This window comes from Poecilia reticulata, linkage group LG2, assembly GCF_000633615.1.
Source record: "Poecilia reticulata strain Guanapo linkage group LG2, Guppy_female_1.0+MT, whole genome shotgun sequence".
Classification (NCBI taxonomy): Eukaryota; Metazoa; Chordata; class Actinopteri; order Cyprinodontiformes; family Poeciliidae; genus Poecilia; species Poecilia reticulata.
In genome coordinates this window covers 23303557-23320747 of record NC_024332.1, presented here as the reverse complement: position 1 = coordinate 23320747, position 17191 = coordinate 23303557, and the positions used below count along the sequence as shown (strand labels likewise).

The 17191-nt window shown below is 42.5% G+C and overlaps 1 protein-coding gene across 5 annotated transcripts; it reads right to left on the bottom strand.

Annotated features, from left to right (window-relative positions):
- Nucleotides 1-15796, bottom strand: sf3b1 (splicing factor 3b, subunit 1). Of its 5 annotated transcripts, XM_008437689.1 has the most exons (24): nt 15690-15795; nt 14048-14223; nt 13785-13886; nt 13556-13670; nt 11544-11623; nt 10536-10721; nt 9979-10441; nt 9482-9603; nt 8127-8324; nt 7937-8038; nt 7449-7628; nt 7276-7362; nt 5718-5988; nt 5080-5225; nt 4699-4845; nt 4293-4418; nt 3343-3564; nt 3064-3246; nt 2868-2979; nt 2326-2446; nt 2103-2234; nt 1740-2012; nt 675-891; nt 1-556 (listed from the first exon to the last, which is right to left on the bottom strand). In XM_008437689.1, exons 1-24 carry the CDS (start codon nt 15715-15717, stop codon nt 398-400), a joined length of 3948 nt encoding a protein of 1315 aa, XP_008435911.1. In that variant the 5' UTR covers nt 15718-15795; the 3' UTR covers nt 1-397. The 5 variants fall into 5 exon arrangements, with proteins under 5 accessions (XP_008435911.1, XP_008435920.1, XP_008435941.1 ...); XM_008437698.2 differs by lacking the exons at nt 13556-13670; nt 13785-13886; nt 14048-14223; nt 15690-15795 and adding an exon at nt 11976-12462; XM_008437719.2 differs by lacking the exons at nt 1-556; nt 675-891; nt 1740-2012; ... (14 more) ...; nt 9979-10441; nt 10536-10721 and adding an exon at nt 11976-12030 and having other exon boundaries at nt 15690-15796.
- Nucleotides 15797-17191: the final 1395 nt, after the last annotated feature.

Below are 17191 nucleotides of genomic sequence, written 5' to 3'. Positions count from 1 at the left end.
CAGGGTTTTGTACACAAACCTTTTATTTGGTTAAATAAAGCCTTGATCTAAGTACAGAGGTGGTGTGAAAAATGGAGAAGGTCTGGGCAGTACAGAAGTCTATCATAACCAATTAAACAGACAAAATGATCCAGATATTTAAAATGTGCTGACGACAGCCCTGTGTTCTTAGACAATCTTCCGACCTCAACTGGTTCTTACAGGAAACACAAGTTAAAAGTAAAAAATACATACAGACTCTACAAGGTTCCTTCTTTCACGTTTGGAATTTTCACTCAAGTAGAAGAAACTGAATGTAAGCACGAAGCCACTAAATAAAAACTGACCCACAAGCGACGGATCTAGAGCTGATCAGAGTTGGGAAGGAAAAAAAACAATCAAAAAAACATCAGTGTATTTACAAAACGTATTCGAGCTCATAGCGGACGTAGACGTTCTTCTCATCGTTGTAGACCTGTGGGTAATGAGCAATCAGGGCGTCCTGGGAACCAATGTAGATGGAGTTGTAAATCTTCCAGTAGACGTCTCTCACCTTCCGGGCCGGATGGAACAGACCCTGCAGAGACAGACGGGGTTAAACAATGTGGTTCGTAAATATTAATCGAAACATGTCTATGTGCCATCCTCTCTAGTCATACAGTTCCAACATCTCTCAACCTAACCCTGGTCCCTACCTGTAAGCAGTACTGCAGCATGCGGCAGGGGCCGAGGGCCACTCTCAGCCCCTCCAGGGCGCCCATAACAGCCTGGATGACGTGGGGAGACGTCTCAAAAACGTTGGGCCACACATAATTCAGTAAATGGTTGAGAGAGTCTTCACAGCCAAAACCGTAGACACCCAGAGACATGTGCTGGACGACGGCGCTGGCGGTCTGCCTGTGGACCAAATCTCTGCAGGATGGCAAAGAAACCAGTTCAGAACGACATCCAAACAACGCTCTTAAGTCAGTCACATGGTTTTATCCCAGTATATTATAAGCCTGCCGGGCCGTCAGGCTTTACTTACCAAAAATACAATAATTAACTCTTCATACATTCACATTTCCTGTCAACTTTAAACATTTAACTCAAAAACATGCTAGGCTGCTGGATGACTGCCTTAGCGCCAGGTTTTCTGGGTGAAACCCTGAGTCGTGTGTCTGGACAGGTTCTTCTCCACACACATTTCTATTTTGCGTCTTGAATGATGTAATTGGAAAGGCCAATTCAATCAATGAAAATTAAATGTTCCATTTTGTATATATATGGTTTCTCCAAGGCATCTGTAGGTTTCAGCAAGTCAAATGAAAAACTTTCCAAGACCCTTTTAAAGCCAGATTGAAGTAAATTTAAATTACAAATGCAAGACATTTTAAAGGCCTCAAGTTTAGATACATGAAAAAGGATTTTAAGGTCAGCCTGTTTGTAGTGCATTAACATAATAACATACATTTATTTATGCCAGATATTTGTAAAGCAGCCTGATGGTCAAAGTGGATTGGTAACCAACATCTTGAGAATGGAACAAGAAATAACATCTGTAAAAACACATATTTTTTCCTTTCTCAACTTGGCTTTTCCAACTCATCAAACCCTGGGAAAAACACCTAATTCCCTAGTTTTCCTTTCTGGATGGGAATCCAGATAATAGCTGAAGTAAATTGCATTTAAATATATCAATAAGCAATTCCAACTCATCGGGGAGTTGTTTTAGACACGCCAATAACTTGCTAGAAATCTTTCAAACTGAGGAGGATCACCTGTCCATTAATGCGTCCTCCAGCAGAGGCGTGACAGCGTAGATGTAGTCTTTTCCCATTTCTCCGATGTACTCGAACAGAAACGATAGCGACTTCAGGACGCCGTTCTGCACGTTCAGCTCAGGCACTCTGTATTCGTTCATGAGCGCCGGCAGCACCGTGAAGGGCGAACAGGTCTCCGCCACGATGGCGATGGCCACGGTGGTACACACGCGGTTCTGACGCTCCTGGACCTTCAGGTTGTTCAGCAGAGTGGCCAACACGTCATGAGGCCTGAAAGGAGAGAGGGAAAACAAAATGGGGTCAGACACAGAGTAAAGACTCCTACAGATTAGCATACAGGAAGCAAGCATCTGAACTGACCCGATGGCTTTGGCAATATAACCAAACGTGTTGACGGTAGCTCTGCGGATTGCCTTTTTGTGAGCTTTGAGCAACTCCAGCAACTCAAAGCAAATCCTCATCCACTCTCTGGCTGACACGTACTCGGCACCCCTACACGAGGAACAAAAGTTAGAACGAGATCTGGCAGGAAACGGGCTGCACAACACTGAATCAGATTGTTGTTCGTGCAGATTGCACCGACCTATCAGCAATCCGGCCCACCAGGTCGATGCAATTCTCCTGGACCTTCTCATGCCGGTTCTTCAGGATGGGCGTCAAACGAGGAAGCAGGTCTTTGATTGGCGGAGTCATCTTGTGCATACCTATCATAAGCAAACAGCAAAATCTTTCCATATAAATCTTAAGCTTAATGGGTAATAAAAAATATATAAAAAACACGGCTAAACACTAAACAAAAAGATTTTTATCATACAAACGGCATATTTAAAAAAAAATTCTAGTTATTAACACCTTAATAGCTGACGTGTAAAAAAAACTCAAACCTTTGGAGTAAAGGTGGGCAATATGACGCAACATTTTTTTTATAAGAATTTTTCTTTTCTTAAATAAAAAAAATAAATTGTAAATGAAATTAAATATTTTAAAAAACTGGCTTCTGTTTAACGATTCCTTCTGTGAGCTGACCTGAATTCAAAGTCCGTATAGTTGGAAGCTGTAAAAACCACCATTTAAAACAGGATGGTAGCAGCAGTGTTGTTGCTAAGGAGACGCTCTCCGACATACCTATGACATTAACGATGGCCTTCAGCGCTCCCAGGATGCTGCCCAGGACCTCGGGGTACTCCTCTCCCAGGTACTCGTACAGAACTACGCCCAAGTGACCCATCAGCTTCTCCTGCAGGGACAAACAGCAGAGAGCATGAGCTGGAGCAGTCGGTCAGACCCGGCGGGCTTCGATGCGGCGCGGCGCTGGACTCACCTCCTGACAGGTTTTCATCACCACCGCCGTGCGGGAAATGAGGTCGGCCGCCTGCTGGCGGACTTTGGCCGACTTGTTGTTGAGACGCCATAGGACCGTACCGCAGATCTGAGGCAGGTACGGCTTCACGCGCTTCCCCAGGGCGTTCACCACTGTACCGAACCCATTCAGCATTACAGAATCCTGCACACAGCGGGGAAAAAAAAAGGAGGAATTCAGTTCAGCTACAGTAAAAATCCAAATGTTTAGATTAGGTTGTGAACAGAGCTCCTTCCTCACCTCTGTAGTCTGCTCCTGGAAGGCGTACAGAATGCCGTCGATCAGCTGCTCCTCCAGCTTGTGGTCGATGTCAGCSGCTCCCAGGTTCCCCATGATCTTCTCGATGGTCTCCATCACCATCTTCCTGTACTGCTCCGCCTCGTCTTTCAGGTCGTCAACAATGCGGGAAATGATCTCGGCTGCTCCCACTTTGTTAGCCAGCTCCACAGTGGTGTCCACCAGCTGGAAACACAGAAAGGGCAAACCTTAGCCATGTGCGTCGGCTATTCAGGAAATAAGGAAGTCGGAAAACATCTGCATGCCTCTCTGCCCCCCCCCCCGGCCAAAAAAAAAAGCATTTCTAGTTTATAGGGTGGAATTTTTGTCAGCCTCATTCAGCATTATTATAGGCTGTACATGACCATCTCATCAATCTTCGTCTTCCCTGGCAATCCCAGTGTTTTTCTGTTCTTGTAGCATCCCCAGTGAAACAAAGGCTGTCTAGGCTTCCAGGGCTCACTGTGAGTCATGTGACTTGCTCTGAGTCCAGAGAGCTGACTTGGTGAAAAACACCTGCTATCTGCAGGCTTATAAAGATGGACAACTATTTATTTTCTTTAGTTTCTGTCCAAACACAGCAAAAAATAACGCAAGATGAATTACTAACGAGTCATTAAATCAAAGAGGAATCAGGAACTGTGTTTATTTTCATTTCTTCCATGGATATTGATATAGCAACATTATTTTTGTCACTGGTGTCAAAAATCCACTAGTATTACTGTAAACGAGACGACATGGAATCACCCCAACTCAATACTGATAGAAAATGTTTATTAAAGACGTCTAACACTGAAGACATCAGTAGGAAAGTTTATGTAAAAAGCAATAAAAAAAAAACGTTACCAAAGGGGAACTTAAATTTTGCAGTTCCTTCGATTTCATGGCTTCAGCGTTAAATGCTGCTCACTGACCTGCCTGTAGTTGCGTCTGTCCAGAGCCATCCTGTGCTGCCAGAAGTGCTTGAAGAACGGGGGCAGGATCTCAGTTTTGATGTAGTTTGCTTCTACACCATCGGTGCCACAACACTGCTTCACCACCTGAGAGACAAAAACAGAAACGCTGTGGGATTTCTGTGCAGTTTGCCTTTAAAATCTATATTCACGTCATTGTAAATAAAGAGCCCTAGGTGATCAGAGCGAGAATGTAACCAACGGGTGCAGGGTGAGACCAGAAAGAGAGCAGCTGATGTTTCTGGTGAGTCTCATGCTGGTGTTGATGTAGCGGACTACTAGCCCTGCTGCAGCCACGTTACGGCTGAGCAGGCGAGAATGAGCCGCCTCCGGTTCGCAGCAGGACGCCCCAGCAGCCGGCGCTTACCTTCAGCACAATCTTCTTCATCTCCTCATCAGGTGACTGGAACTCTCTGATGAGAATCAGCATCACCTCCCTGGTGTAGTAGTTGGCGTATTCGGCGTCCATCAGGGGGATCAAGTAGCCGATAGCTTTGAGGAACGCAGCCAGACCCTGAAGACGTTAAAAGTTAAATGTTAAATCTTACTCATAGATTTACATTGTTTATTTTTTTTGTCCGCTGCTCCCAGCTGAGAAGTAACGGTCTGTCGCCAGACCTCAGCCGGCGGCAGCAGCTCCTTGACGGAGACGATGTAGCAAGGAAATATTCACGCTGCAGCCACGTCCAGGCTCAGCGCTGGGTGTGGATCTTGCGTTAGGAGGAATGAAGCAGAGCGAGGCGCTCACCTTTCCTCTGTGCTGCCGGATGCCCTTCCACAGCGGCTTCAGCACAGAGTCAAATGACTCGATGCCGTAGGGAGTGGCGGCCTCRGCCAGGGCAGCWATGGCCAGAGCGCTGATGGTCCTCACCTTCTGCTGCTCGTCCACCAGACCTGCAGCGCCATCAGGGCAGGGGGACAGTCAGGGTTCATCAATTTCACGCATGGTCGGGGAAAATATGTTTAGGATAATCTTGGCTAAAAAAGAAAATATTTTTTAAAAGCTACAAGATGTGGGGGGAATTGACTATTTGTGTTTAGCAAAACAAAAAGGAGATTTATATTTGGGTATGATAGCTTGTTTACATTACAATCTGTTCCCATAAATAATTTAGAGGTTTCCACAGAAAGCTTCAGAAACGACTCCGGAAATCTAAACCTTTTAAATTTAATAACTCTAGTGAGAGGTGAAAAAGCTGCCAAAAGCTGGTTGAAACTAAAACTTGAGCAATAATCTGCAACTATAGTAATATTTTGAGAGCATTTTCCAGGCTTCAACAAATGCTGTCAAGATTAGTGAGTAGAATTCAAATCCATGTGAAACAAACTACAGAATGGTGTGTGAGGAGCCAGTTAAAAGTTTCCAGAGCTCAGCGCTGAACTGACCGTGTTCAATGATCTCCACCAAGCTGCGCAGGTGAGGCAGGATGGCGCAGCCCATCAGGATGGCGATCTGCTGCACGATCTTGATGCCCGTGTGTCTGGCCTGCCACGACTTCTTGCTTTTGCACACGGCTTTGAGGAAGGGGAGGAGCGAGGGAATGCCGAGGGCGGAGGCCACCACGGCGAAGGCTCGAGCGGTCGTGTTTCTGACGTACTCGTCCATGTTGTCGATATCGGGTCGCATCGTAGAGATCATGGTGGCCAACCCGGCAGCCTGACGCACACAACAGAAGGACAGGCTCCAGGTAAGACAAAACAGATGAAAATATGGACAATTATTTTGTCGCGTCCCACCAAGTAGATTAGAGCAGGTTTATCCAAAGAGTGGCACAGGGGCCATTAGTGGCCCCTCGAATAATTTTCTCCCCATCACAGGTGGTTAATGCAGATCTAGACAACTGCATCAAAGCATTCACGACTAGGGCTGAAAATTTATTGGATTAATCGCAATGAATCAATTATTTTTAAAAAATAAAATAAAAATCGTCAGCTAATTTATTAATCGTTAACTAGAGTATAGACCCAAAAAAGGCCATTTGCTGAAAAAAAAAAAAAAACTCAACAGAAGAGAATATATATACATTTTCTAACGAGTGTTTGAACAAATAATCGTATTAATTGTGATCAATCAATTATTGAACGAACCGTCAACTAATTTGGTAATCGATTAGTCGTTAACTGGAGAATAGACTCAAAAAGGGCTATTGGTTGTAAAAAAACAAAAGAAACTCAGAGAGGTAATTAAACCAAAACAGAATATATGTATATATTTTAGGTTTAAGATAAAAATGCATGTTTGTAAACATGTTTTAGCCAAAACTCCTCAAATGGAATCGTCTTAAATTCACCTGGTTCAAATTCACTGAACAAATGCTGTGGTACTGAAATTTAGGGAATAAAATGTTTATTTTCTTATTTAAAAAACAAAAAATTTTATTGCTTATTTTCATTTGAAATTGATTTGTTTGCTTGCAACTTTTAACTTTATGGCCTTAACATTTAAGGCCATAAATTCATAAATGAAAAATATTTAAGTATTAAATGTGGCTCTACAATAACAACCACATCCATCATATTGAACAGCTGACTTTGCTGCACCCAAATAAAGTTAAGTAACTTTATTTGCTTGATGTTATTTTTTTCCTTGACAGGCAAGTACTTTTGATTCGATTATTTTGGCCGACGCGACAAAATGTTGAGATTAATAAGGCCACAAAATAAAGTTACTGGACAAGAGAATAGGCCTAACATAACAAAAACTTAAAAAAAACATTGTAATGATAAGTTCAGAAATAATATATATATATTTTATAGTCCAAGATTTGTGCCCAACAGGTGCAGGTTGAGAACAGACGGGTTGTGAACATCAGGTCTGCTTGCTCTCATGTTGGTATCACTCTGGCGAACAACTAGCCCTGTTCTGACCACAGACCGGTCCAACAGGCGAGAATGGTTCGCAAAAACACCTCAGGACAACAAGAAAAAAAAAGTTCAACATTACCTTTGCCAAGTTGGAGATGATTTCTCTGCCTTCAACTCTGGCGTAGTAGTCCTCATCGATCAGCAGCGGCTCAATCACCACCAGGATCTGGACACAAGAAGAAGAAAGGTTTGAGAACCAATGCCAGCAAAGCGAGTCCACTGGAGTGAGCGCGAATCTAAAACTGAGCCCACCTTGTGCACGTACGGCCGGACCAAGTCGTCCAGTTTGTAGAGGATGCGGTCGATGACTTTGACCAGCAGATGGCGCTCTTGGTCTTCCAGGGTGGGGGACATGAGCAGCGGCAGGATCTGGTTGAAGAGCGGACCTGCTCCGAACTCTCGAGCTTTGTCAGTTATCTGGCGCAGAGCGGCCTGACGGGGGAAGACAGAACTGCTCATCGCCTGCAGGTCTACACACCGTTTCCATGTGCATACTTGTTCTTTTTCAGCTTATTTAGATCATAGATCACACTTCTACATTTGACCACTGTTCTAACAGCAGTGGGAGAAATGAAATGGCTTATGTCCACTGCTCCCAGTAGAGAACACCAGTCTAGACTGAGCTCAACATTTATTCACGCTGCAGCCACATACAGGCTCAGTGCTGGGTGTTTATTTTGCAGCAGGAACTGAAACGTCTCCACTACACAAACTTTGCATCATGACGCTCAGAAACCAACCTTTCTCATGGGTGGAGTTCCATTCTTGATCTTCAGCAGCAGCTTCATGATCTTCCTTTCCTTCTGTTCCTCGGGGCTGAGAGTTGATTCATCCACCTCCACCTAAATTAAACAGGTAATGACTTCAAACTGCCTTTGTGTACAGTTATAGTTACAAATGATTATTATAGCAGAGTATGCTGGTGCTCACCAGCAGTTTGTCAAAGTACTGAATGTCATCAGGTTTGAGGAAGGGGAGGTTTCCAGAGGGTTGGTCGTTCATCTGCTTGGTGGTCCGGTCCTCTGCCTGCATGTGGAAGCCCGTCATGCCTCCGATTGGGGTGGGAGTGGCCGACAGCTTACGGGCCGGGGTGCGGATTGGTACGTACCCCGCTGGAGGAGGCAACACCTGCAGACAGGAAGGACAGACTGAGTCCTGGGTCTTCCTGGGAAAAGCTCACAGCAGGGCTGGGCAGCAAACCAGTAACTATATATATATATATATATCTCGCCACAGACACAGCATCAATATCTATGGAAGCCCATTTCCGCCACTCAGTAAAAAATTTTTTTTAATAAATTATCTCAAAACAATGAGATAGTACCTCAAAACTATCATTGTTTTGAGGTAAGTTTTTTAACAGAGTGGCGGAAATGGGCTTCCATAGATATCAATAGAAAATGCATGCAGTAAAATGACACTGAACTTGGACGCAGAACCGCACAGCATTCTGGGAGATGTAGGCAGAGGAAAGACTCCTCAGTCCCAGTTAACTAAGGCTGGAGGCATCAACCAGCCACGTCACCAGTTTGGTAGTAGTTCAAATATTTAAAACAAAAAACTAATCAATAATTATCAAAAGACTAGTGCTGAAATTATTGTGATTTATTAGTTCTTTAAATAATTGTTGATTAATTTAGTAATTAAATTACCTGGAGTACGTGAACTCAAAAAGCCAAAATAAAGACCTTCTTTGTCTGTAAATCTGCTCTTCCCAGAACTCAAGTGGCTTCGTTTGAGCTTCACCTGGTTCAAATTCAGGAAAATAAATCCATCTTTAATTAAACACCTTTTGCTATCCAGTTATTAATGGGTTGATCCAGCATTAGTCAACAGATCAGCCTTACTATGTATTGGTATTAACTCAAGCAGAAAGCTCTGATCTTTTCACATGTGGATGGTAGATGAATTATTTAGCTGCAGATGCATCCTTTGCTACAAATCATCAAATTGTTCATTGAAGGAACGCTGTTATTGCATTCCAGGCAATAAAATGTTCACTTATTTAAAAAGGAAAAATATTTTTTGGTTATTTGGATATTTTAACGCGCCTCTAATTTTGCTTAAAGCTAGCTTATGTGGTCAAAAGAAAAAGCAGCAAAATGCGCCAATTTTTCTCACTGATCGTCAGAATAATCGATTGCTAAAACAATTGTTGGCTGCAGCCCTGGGATCAACTGATATGAAACTCTTACATTGTGATACGTTTTTCAGATTTGGCTGAGCCCAGTTTACGGTCTGTCTGGTGAACGAGATGTCTAGTGACACCTAGAAGAGCAACAGACCTTGTATCCTTCCGGGAACATGGCGTCCAGCTCTTCGTCGGTCAGAGGTCGGTTCCTCTCATCAATCTCCCGTTCCCACCTCCAGGCCTGGAGCTGCTCCGGGGTCATGCTCATCAGGTGTCCTGGAGCAAACAACGGTTTGATTCAGAAAGAGACAACAGCAGAAGAAGTAATTCTTCGCTTGCTGCGTTTCCATTACAAAATTGTCAATATTTTTGCCAATGTCAAAGACATAATTTCACAATTACGGCAATTCCATTAAATAAGAAACGTGATTGAAATCACACATGGATAAGTTTGTCCATGCGATAAATTATAAACTAAAAAATAAAAAACACCAAAACTTTTTCATCAAAAGACGAGGTTTTGTTGTTTTTTTTTTTTTAATGTGCTACCATTAAGTGAATCTGAAATGTCAAATTGAGCAATGACATGGTGAATGGAAACATGGCTTATGTGTTCATGATGCAGAGGGGGAATGACAGGAGGATGTGTACCGGGTGTCGGTGTGGCCATGTTCATGGCCGGTGTTCCTAATGGAGTTTTTCCAGGCGTCAGCAGCGGTGTGGAGGAGCCCATCTGGCTGGCGGGTGTTTCATCCCACCGAGACTTCCTCTTGCTGGCTCCCGGGGTCGGGGTCTCCCCCACCGACTCCTCCCCTCTGTCCGTGCGCGGCGTCTCGGCCCAGCCGCTGCCGTGTCCCGGCGTCTCGCGCTCCGTCTTTGGGGTTTCGTCCCAGCGGTTCTTGCGGACGCTCCCCGTGGCGCCGCCGTGGCCGGGTGTGGCRTGGCCTGGCGTATCCCGGCCAGGCGTGGCGGCCCCGGCTGGGGTGTGGCTGGGGGTGGGGTCCCACATACGGGTGCTGGGCGTGGCCCCTGGGGTCTCACTGCCCTTCGGGCGGCCGGGAGTTTCGTCCCAGCGGCTGTTGGAAGGTGTGTGTGCAGGAGTGTGTCCTGGAGTCTGAAACAATTGGAGGGACAATCTGCAGGTTCAGAAGAGCCGTTTCCCCCCCTCAAGCAAAGCAGGATGGACAGACTGAATATGATTGACTCACCTCAGCCGCGGCGTCTGCCTGGTCCCAGCTGGACAGTTTTTTGGGTGTGGCGTTGGACGGAGTTTGGTCAGCTGTCTGGTCCCAGCGGCGCTTTCGTTTGGCAGCAGCTTGGGAGGCAGCAGACCCATTGACAGCTTTCAGATCCCCCGACTTGGCCTTCTCTGCCAGCTGCAGACGAATCTCCCTCTGCAAACACAACAGATGATGGCCAAGGTTAGCGCCAACGGGACTGTCACTGCATTCCTGCTTCAAAACCAGATGCAAAGATCTATAGTGACCTAGTTACAACAAAGACACTACTTGTCTGACAACCAAGAGAAAATTGTGACTGCAGAGCAAAAGTTAGGGTTTTCAGTGCCCACCATTTGTCCTCTTCACAACACACATATAAAAAGCTAAGTCCTCAGCCGCCATGTCCCCGTTGGCTGGATGTATGGCCACTTCAGAACGAACTGGGCCTGTATCCCCAGAGAATCCAAAGACTAAAAGTAACTCTGAGTGACGTCATTTTAGGAAAATTCCTAAATGGAAACCTACATTTTTACTGGGCAATATGGTTTAAAAATCCATTCATCCATTTATTAAAAATAAAATCTCAAATTCTATTTTCAATTTTAATAGATTTTTTTACTCATTCTTTTACTTGAAAGAAGAAAAAAAAAGACGAGATATTTTTAAGAAACTGGCTTTTATTTTAATCATTCCGACTGTGAGTTGGCCTGAATTCAAAGTTGAAATAAATAGAAGCTGTAAAACAAAAAAAGGTAGATGGGTGGTGTTCATATAGCAGCTTAGGCCTTAAGAGGGCTCCTAATGTGCTGGACACCAGTGGAAAACTTAAAAATGGAGCTCGTAAAATAAACAAACAAACGTTGAAGATGGTAGAATGGCATGGACATGTAGATTGAAAATGTAAGGAAGAATTTTACAATCTTTACAGTTCAAGGTGAAGATAATAAACACAGACTGCAACCGATGGAGTAAAGAAAAGCTGGTGTAGAACCGTACCTCCTCTTTGGACAGGTTCTGTTCCATCATCACGTCTACATACGACCTGACCTGCAGCTTGGGGTCCGGTGTTTTGCCCCCTGCGCGAAAGAGCACCAACAGGACAAAGGAGACTTATCAGGATTCTGAAAGAGCAGCCATCACAAACACAGCAAGTACAAACACAGCCAGCTAACCCTGTCTCTTTACTTATGTTCCTGCTCTGTGTAAAACAGCTGATTAACAAAGGAAAGAAAAAAAAAAACTTGTACTGAATTGTTAAGGGAAAAAAAATCTACAGCGTTTTCTTACATTGAGTCAAAGCTTTTTTAAAACAACAACAAACAAGATACGTGAAAAAAAGCTGAGGTTGTGATGATTTCTTTAAGTGGATTAAGAAGTCTAGCCATCACTGATGCAGGGCTCCTGGGCTGTGCTCCTCAGAATACGTACACTTTCAGTGCCAAGGGTCCTTCTGCAGTCAGACTTCAACCGGCAGAAAAGAAGCCTAGAAAATTTCTCTTTACCATTAGTAACACTTTGGAAAAGGGTTTGAAGTCACACACAACAGTATACCACCTGTGTTGCAATGAGTCATGGCATTCATAGGACAATGCATCTTCTTGGGGATTACCCAGCAAAAGTTACAGATAAATGATTCTGACTGTTACTTTTACTAAAAGACACTAAAATGTTCAGGGTAAGCTTTGGCAAAGTAACAATATATTTATTTGAATGTAAGCAAAAACATTACAACTATAGAGAAATATGTGGGATGCAGTGGCCACTCTGATTTCTGATTCACTCATTTTGGCCTTGACTTCCTCGTATGGAAGAGTGGATAAAACAAAAGAAAAAATAAAATCTGAATTTTTATGTTGGATTTCTGAAAGGCCAAATAAAGGAGGCTGAGGTTTGAAGTAGCTGCGCTGCATCTCATTTCCCCTCACAGCCTCCCAAACAAGCGGCCAGTGGACCCCTGACCAAACTGACCCCATAACCTACACAGGATGAGTTGCTGCACCCTTTACAGAGTGCAGTACAGGACTGGCAAAGCAGTACTGCTGTAGGAGAGAAATTAAGGACAGTTAGTATGGGCCTGTGGCATTTTGGCACACAACTTTTCTTGGCAACATATTTCTATTTTACAGGGGAGAGCTGTAAAATAAAAATATATTCACATGACAACTTTATACAGAGAGCTCTCGCTACATGCAAGCTTTCAGAGAAACTACAACCAAACCTGAAACACTCAGGTTGTTTAAGCTCTTATCAAAAAGAAGGAAATCTGCTTCCTAAAAAAAAATGAAATTAATGATAAACAGCTATGGTTTGTTTTCAGTATTTCTAGGAATAAAGACGCCAACATTTACATTGCAGATTAATCCAGAGGCCCAATATTTAAATCTTCTCAAAGACTAATTTGATTTTTTTTTCCGTTAGCTTTTTCAGGGCCTTCGACACAGAACTGCAACAATGGTTGCAATTTGCCTCTATGCTGGCCGCTCCACTCTGACTGCCGTAGTTCTACATGACTGTGCCCAGTATGAAAAAAGCACAGCTCATCCAAACCCTAACCCATACATGCTCTGTATGCCAGTTTTGGGATCGTTAACCCTTCGACACACACATACATCACAATCTGCGACCCACGTTTGTTAGGCCAGACCTAACCAGCTCTCCCCATCAACACATGGTTAGCCCTGCAAGGTTTGAGAGGCAAATCAGGAAATAAAGTGTTTCATTTGCAAAACCAGAACACCAACTCTATCCCCAACCAAATGATGAGCCCATACTTCTACTYGGTGTAAAAATAGAAAATGATATAAATGTCGTTTGACCACAAAGGTTTGACCACAGGGAAGGCACGGAGTCTGGGAAGCAAGCTAGTGCAATGTGGTCGAAGGGTTGAACAGTAAAGCTAAGCTACTGATGTTCAAGAAGGGGGAAATTCACTAATGTGAGCAGTGGGGAGGGGAATAAAAAGACAGGGTGTGTTTGATGTGATGGAAAGAAAAATGACAAAAATTTACCGTCAGCAAAAGGGTCGAGACGCTCGGGCGAGATGATCATCTGTCTGCGGCGGGCTTTGTACTCGTCCTCCCGATCGGCGATCTTCTGCGGACGATGTTCTGCGAACGGGTCGTACTGCAGCACAAAAAAATAAATAAATAAAAAAAGAGGTGAAATTGTTTGTCCTCTTCCTTCTCAAACAATCATTCTGGAAATAAATGCAACAAAGGGACACAGATGTGGACATACCTGTTCATCCGACTGAGGGATGGAGTTGAGTATTGCCACCGGCGCGTGGTAGCCAGGTTTCTTCTGCCCCAGTAGGCTAGTGGACGTGTCGTCTTCATCGTCCTGGGGAGGGAAGGACAAGCAGGAGTCTAGTCAAATCTCGCCAAACTGGCAAGATCCTCCTAGCTCGCAAACAGAACACACACATATATATATGGGGAGCAGTCAAGCTCCCCGGGATAAAACTTGAATCGCCAAGCAACAGAACTTCATTTAATACTTACGTCCTCCTGCTCATTGGCTGCGATTGAAGTAACATATCCAGCAAAGCGGCTGTCGCTGCCGCCGTAGATCTCCTGGTCGTAGAAGCCAGTGGAGACCAGACCCACGCCCTGCTCGCCATTCTCCTCCTGCAGGCTGGCCTTCATCCCCTGGATCTCCAGGATCTGGGCCTCGATATCTACATGCCATACACAAAAAAAGAAAAAGAAAAAAATTTTAAAAAGTCATAGGACATCCCAACATGCAGTCAGGGTCAACTGGAGTAGGGCTGTTTTAGTAAATGAAAAGAGACATTCCCAAAAACATGCTTAGCAATTTACATATTAAAATCAATGTGCGTTTTGCCTTAAGTACCAAGACCAATGCAATTTTTATTAGTTTTTAATACAGTCTTTGATTACTTTTTGAACAGGCTGAAAAGTGTCAACTATATAATTTTTTTTTTTTTTAATAGACAATGTTCATCAAGTCAATCAAGGGAACCTTTAGTGTTAAACTGTTGTGAAATTTTTGTTGTTGTTTTTGCAGCAATTTTCATTTCATTGTCACAAAGGATCTGCCTCGATAGCATCCTCCACATTGACAACGTCCCCTGGCAGTTTTCTTTACATTGGCATGATTTTTTAACCCCCCCAACATCTTCATAGCCAACATTAAATATCCATCCATTACATTCACCATCCCTCACACACAGCTATGCAAATCATCTTTGTTTTCTCAACCTGAGCCACAGTTCTGATATAGTAACTTATGACTTTCAATGAAACTCAATCTTTGGAGTAAACAATGAGTGAAAATATTATCTAAAGAAATCACGAGCAAACACAAAACTCACAACAGTCTACTCAACTACCTTATTTTTTAAAAACATGTTTCGTCAAAATATGTTGATGGAAACAAATGAAATGACACTGTGACTTTTTAGTAATTAGTCTTTGAAGATAAAGCACGTACTTTGTGGCAAGTGAAAAGGAAACAACTGACATGCGCAACTTTTAAACTGGGCTAATTAATATTAATCATAACCAAGGAAAGAGCGAGTAACTGTCGTCCTCTGGTAAAAAAAAAATCTTTCGTAATGGTCAGGTTCGACAAAGATGAATGAGTTAAAAAGGATTATTTTAGTTTTGCCTTCATTTAAGAATGAGTTTTAGCGTCAGTTGAAAGTAGGTATACSCGAACTGCGTGTCTGTGTCTGAGCTTCTAGTGTTTTGTGACATGGGGGTCATGCTAAAAGCTTTGGCCTCATTATGACAAACAATGGCTATAAATTGTRAAGCTGCAAAAAACAACAAAATAACCGCATATGAGGTAGCATGGCTAGTATATGCAGTTAAATTTAGTGTATAAAGCAATCTAAAAAAAAACAAAAAAAACCTTTCTTTACGTGTACAAGATAGAAGCGCCAGAAGGTTGCTCGGTTTAAGCTAGCTAGCTAGCTAACATTAGCAACCAGCGCCATTATATAAACCCGTCCGCGTTGCGTCGTAACAGGCCTGCTCCTTATCCTCTTTTAAACGTCAAACTAGAAATGATAACAAGGAATACTACCGGAATTACTGATGGTTTTGCATTCATTTCCAAAACTCACTGAAAAGCATTACGTAGATATTGGATATATGTAATATTTCAATAGAAACTTACCTTCGTGTGTTTTGGCGATCTTCGCCATTTTGGTGTTGGTGGCTTAAGACTGAAACCGGAAATGCGTTGTTTTTGAGTTCCGTCTCCTTCCTGTGGGGAGCAGTAGATTCATCATGTCTACGGGTAACAGGCTATAAACATAGAACGCCCTTAATTTTAAGCTCCAGACTACATGGTTGGGGGCGTATAGAAGGTTGTTATCATTTTGAAATGTTCTCTTGTCACGCTCATATTTGCAGATGAAATACCACAGCACTACAGAAATGTTATAATTACAAGTAAAAAAAAAAGCAACAAAGAGGAATCTTAACCGAATTTGCAATCTAAGAACTTTTTCACATTTATTTAAACAGCAATAAATTAGTTTAAATCATTTTATTTAAATTTTATGTAATAAACCAACGCAAATTACTGCACAGTTTTAAAATGACAGGAAAATTATTTGTAGTTTTTAACAATCTTTGCAAATAAAAGGTTGAAATTACCTTCCAGGGAAATGGTGCCATTTTATAGCACATTAAATAACTGTTTCCTTCTGYTAATATAAAAATACTGTATAAWAGCAAACGTAACTGAAAATAATAGAAAATAAATTTGACTTCGTAATTTGACGCTTTGAAATTGGTCTGTCTCTTTAATAAGCTCCTGCTCTTTGCGACCTCATCACGACAGTGCCTTCCATTATGCATTTTACCATCATTCTTAAGAGTGTTGGCCTAAGAAGTAGCTTGTATGATTAGCCCAGCAGACTTGCAGGTCCAGCTCTGTTTGCTAACTGCTAGACTAGCTGTTGCTAGTCTAGAGGAGCTAATTGGAGGAGTTCAATGGGAGGGGTGCTCTGTGAGTCAGACTGGCATTTGTTCAGCCACAAATGGCTGAACAAAGATTCATGGATTTCTCAATTGTATGAAGAAATCAAAGAAATACTCCAGGTATATTTTGATGAGAGAACAATTCTATAGCATGATTTAAGGCTCGAAAAAGTCAATTATACATTGTATCCCTCCTTTAGAGCGTGTAAGGAATAAAAACAATGTCTGCTTGGGAATGCACTTTGCACACTAAAATTCTTTTTTTCCCAACATGTTGTTTTTCTGATTAAATAAGACATATTTATTTCATAAATGAATGGTGTTTTACCTATTTTTCTATGAATGCTGACATAGGATAGGTTTTATATTAAAAATGCAATGTCAAAAGTGCCATCTGCTCCATTCCAGGTGTTGTCCTGAAAAATGAATGTGATCTCAATGACCGAAACATGTGATGTCCTCTGCAGAGAAATCACATTTTAATTGTTTGAATCATCAGCTTGAATATTACCTTTCTAAAATAATGGCCTATGATCTTTTTTGGCCCAAAGTGATTTTGGCCACACAAAAAAAATCACTTATGGCAAAAAACAAACAAACAAACAAACAAACAAACAAACAAACAAACAAACAAACAAACAAACAAACAAAAAAGTCTTAGGCCATTATTTTTAGTATTAAATTTTATAT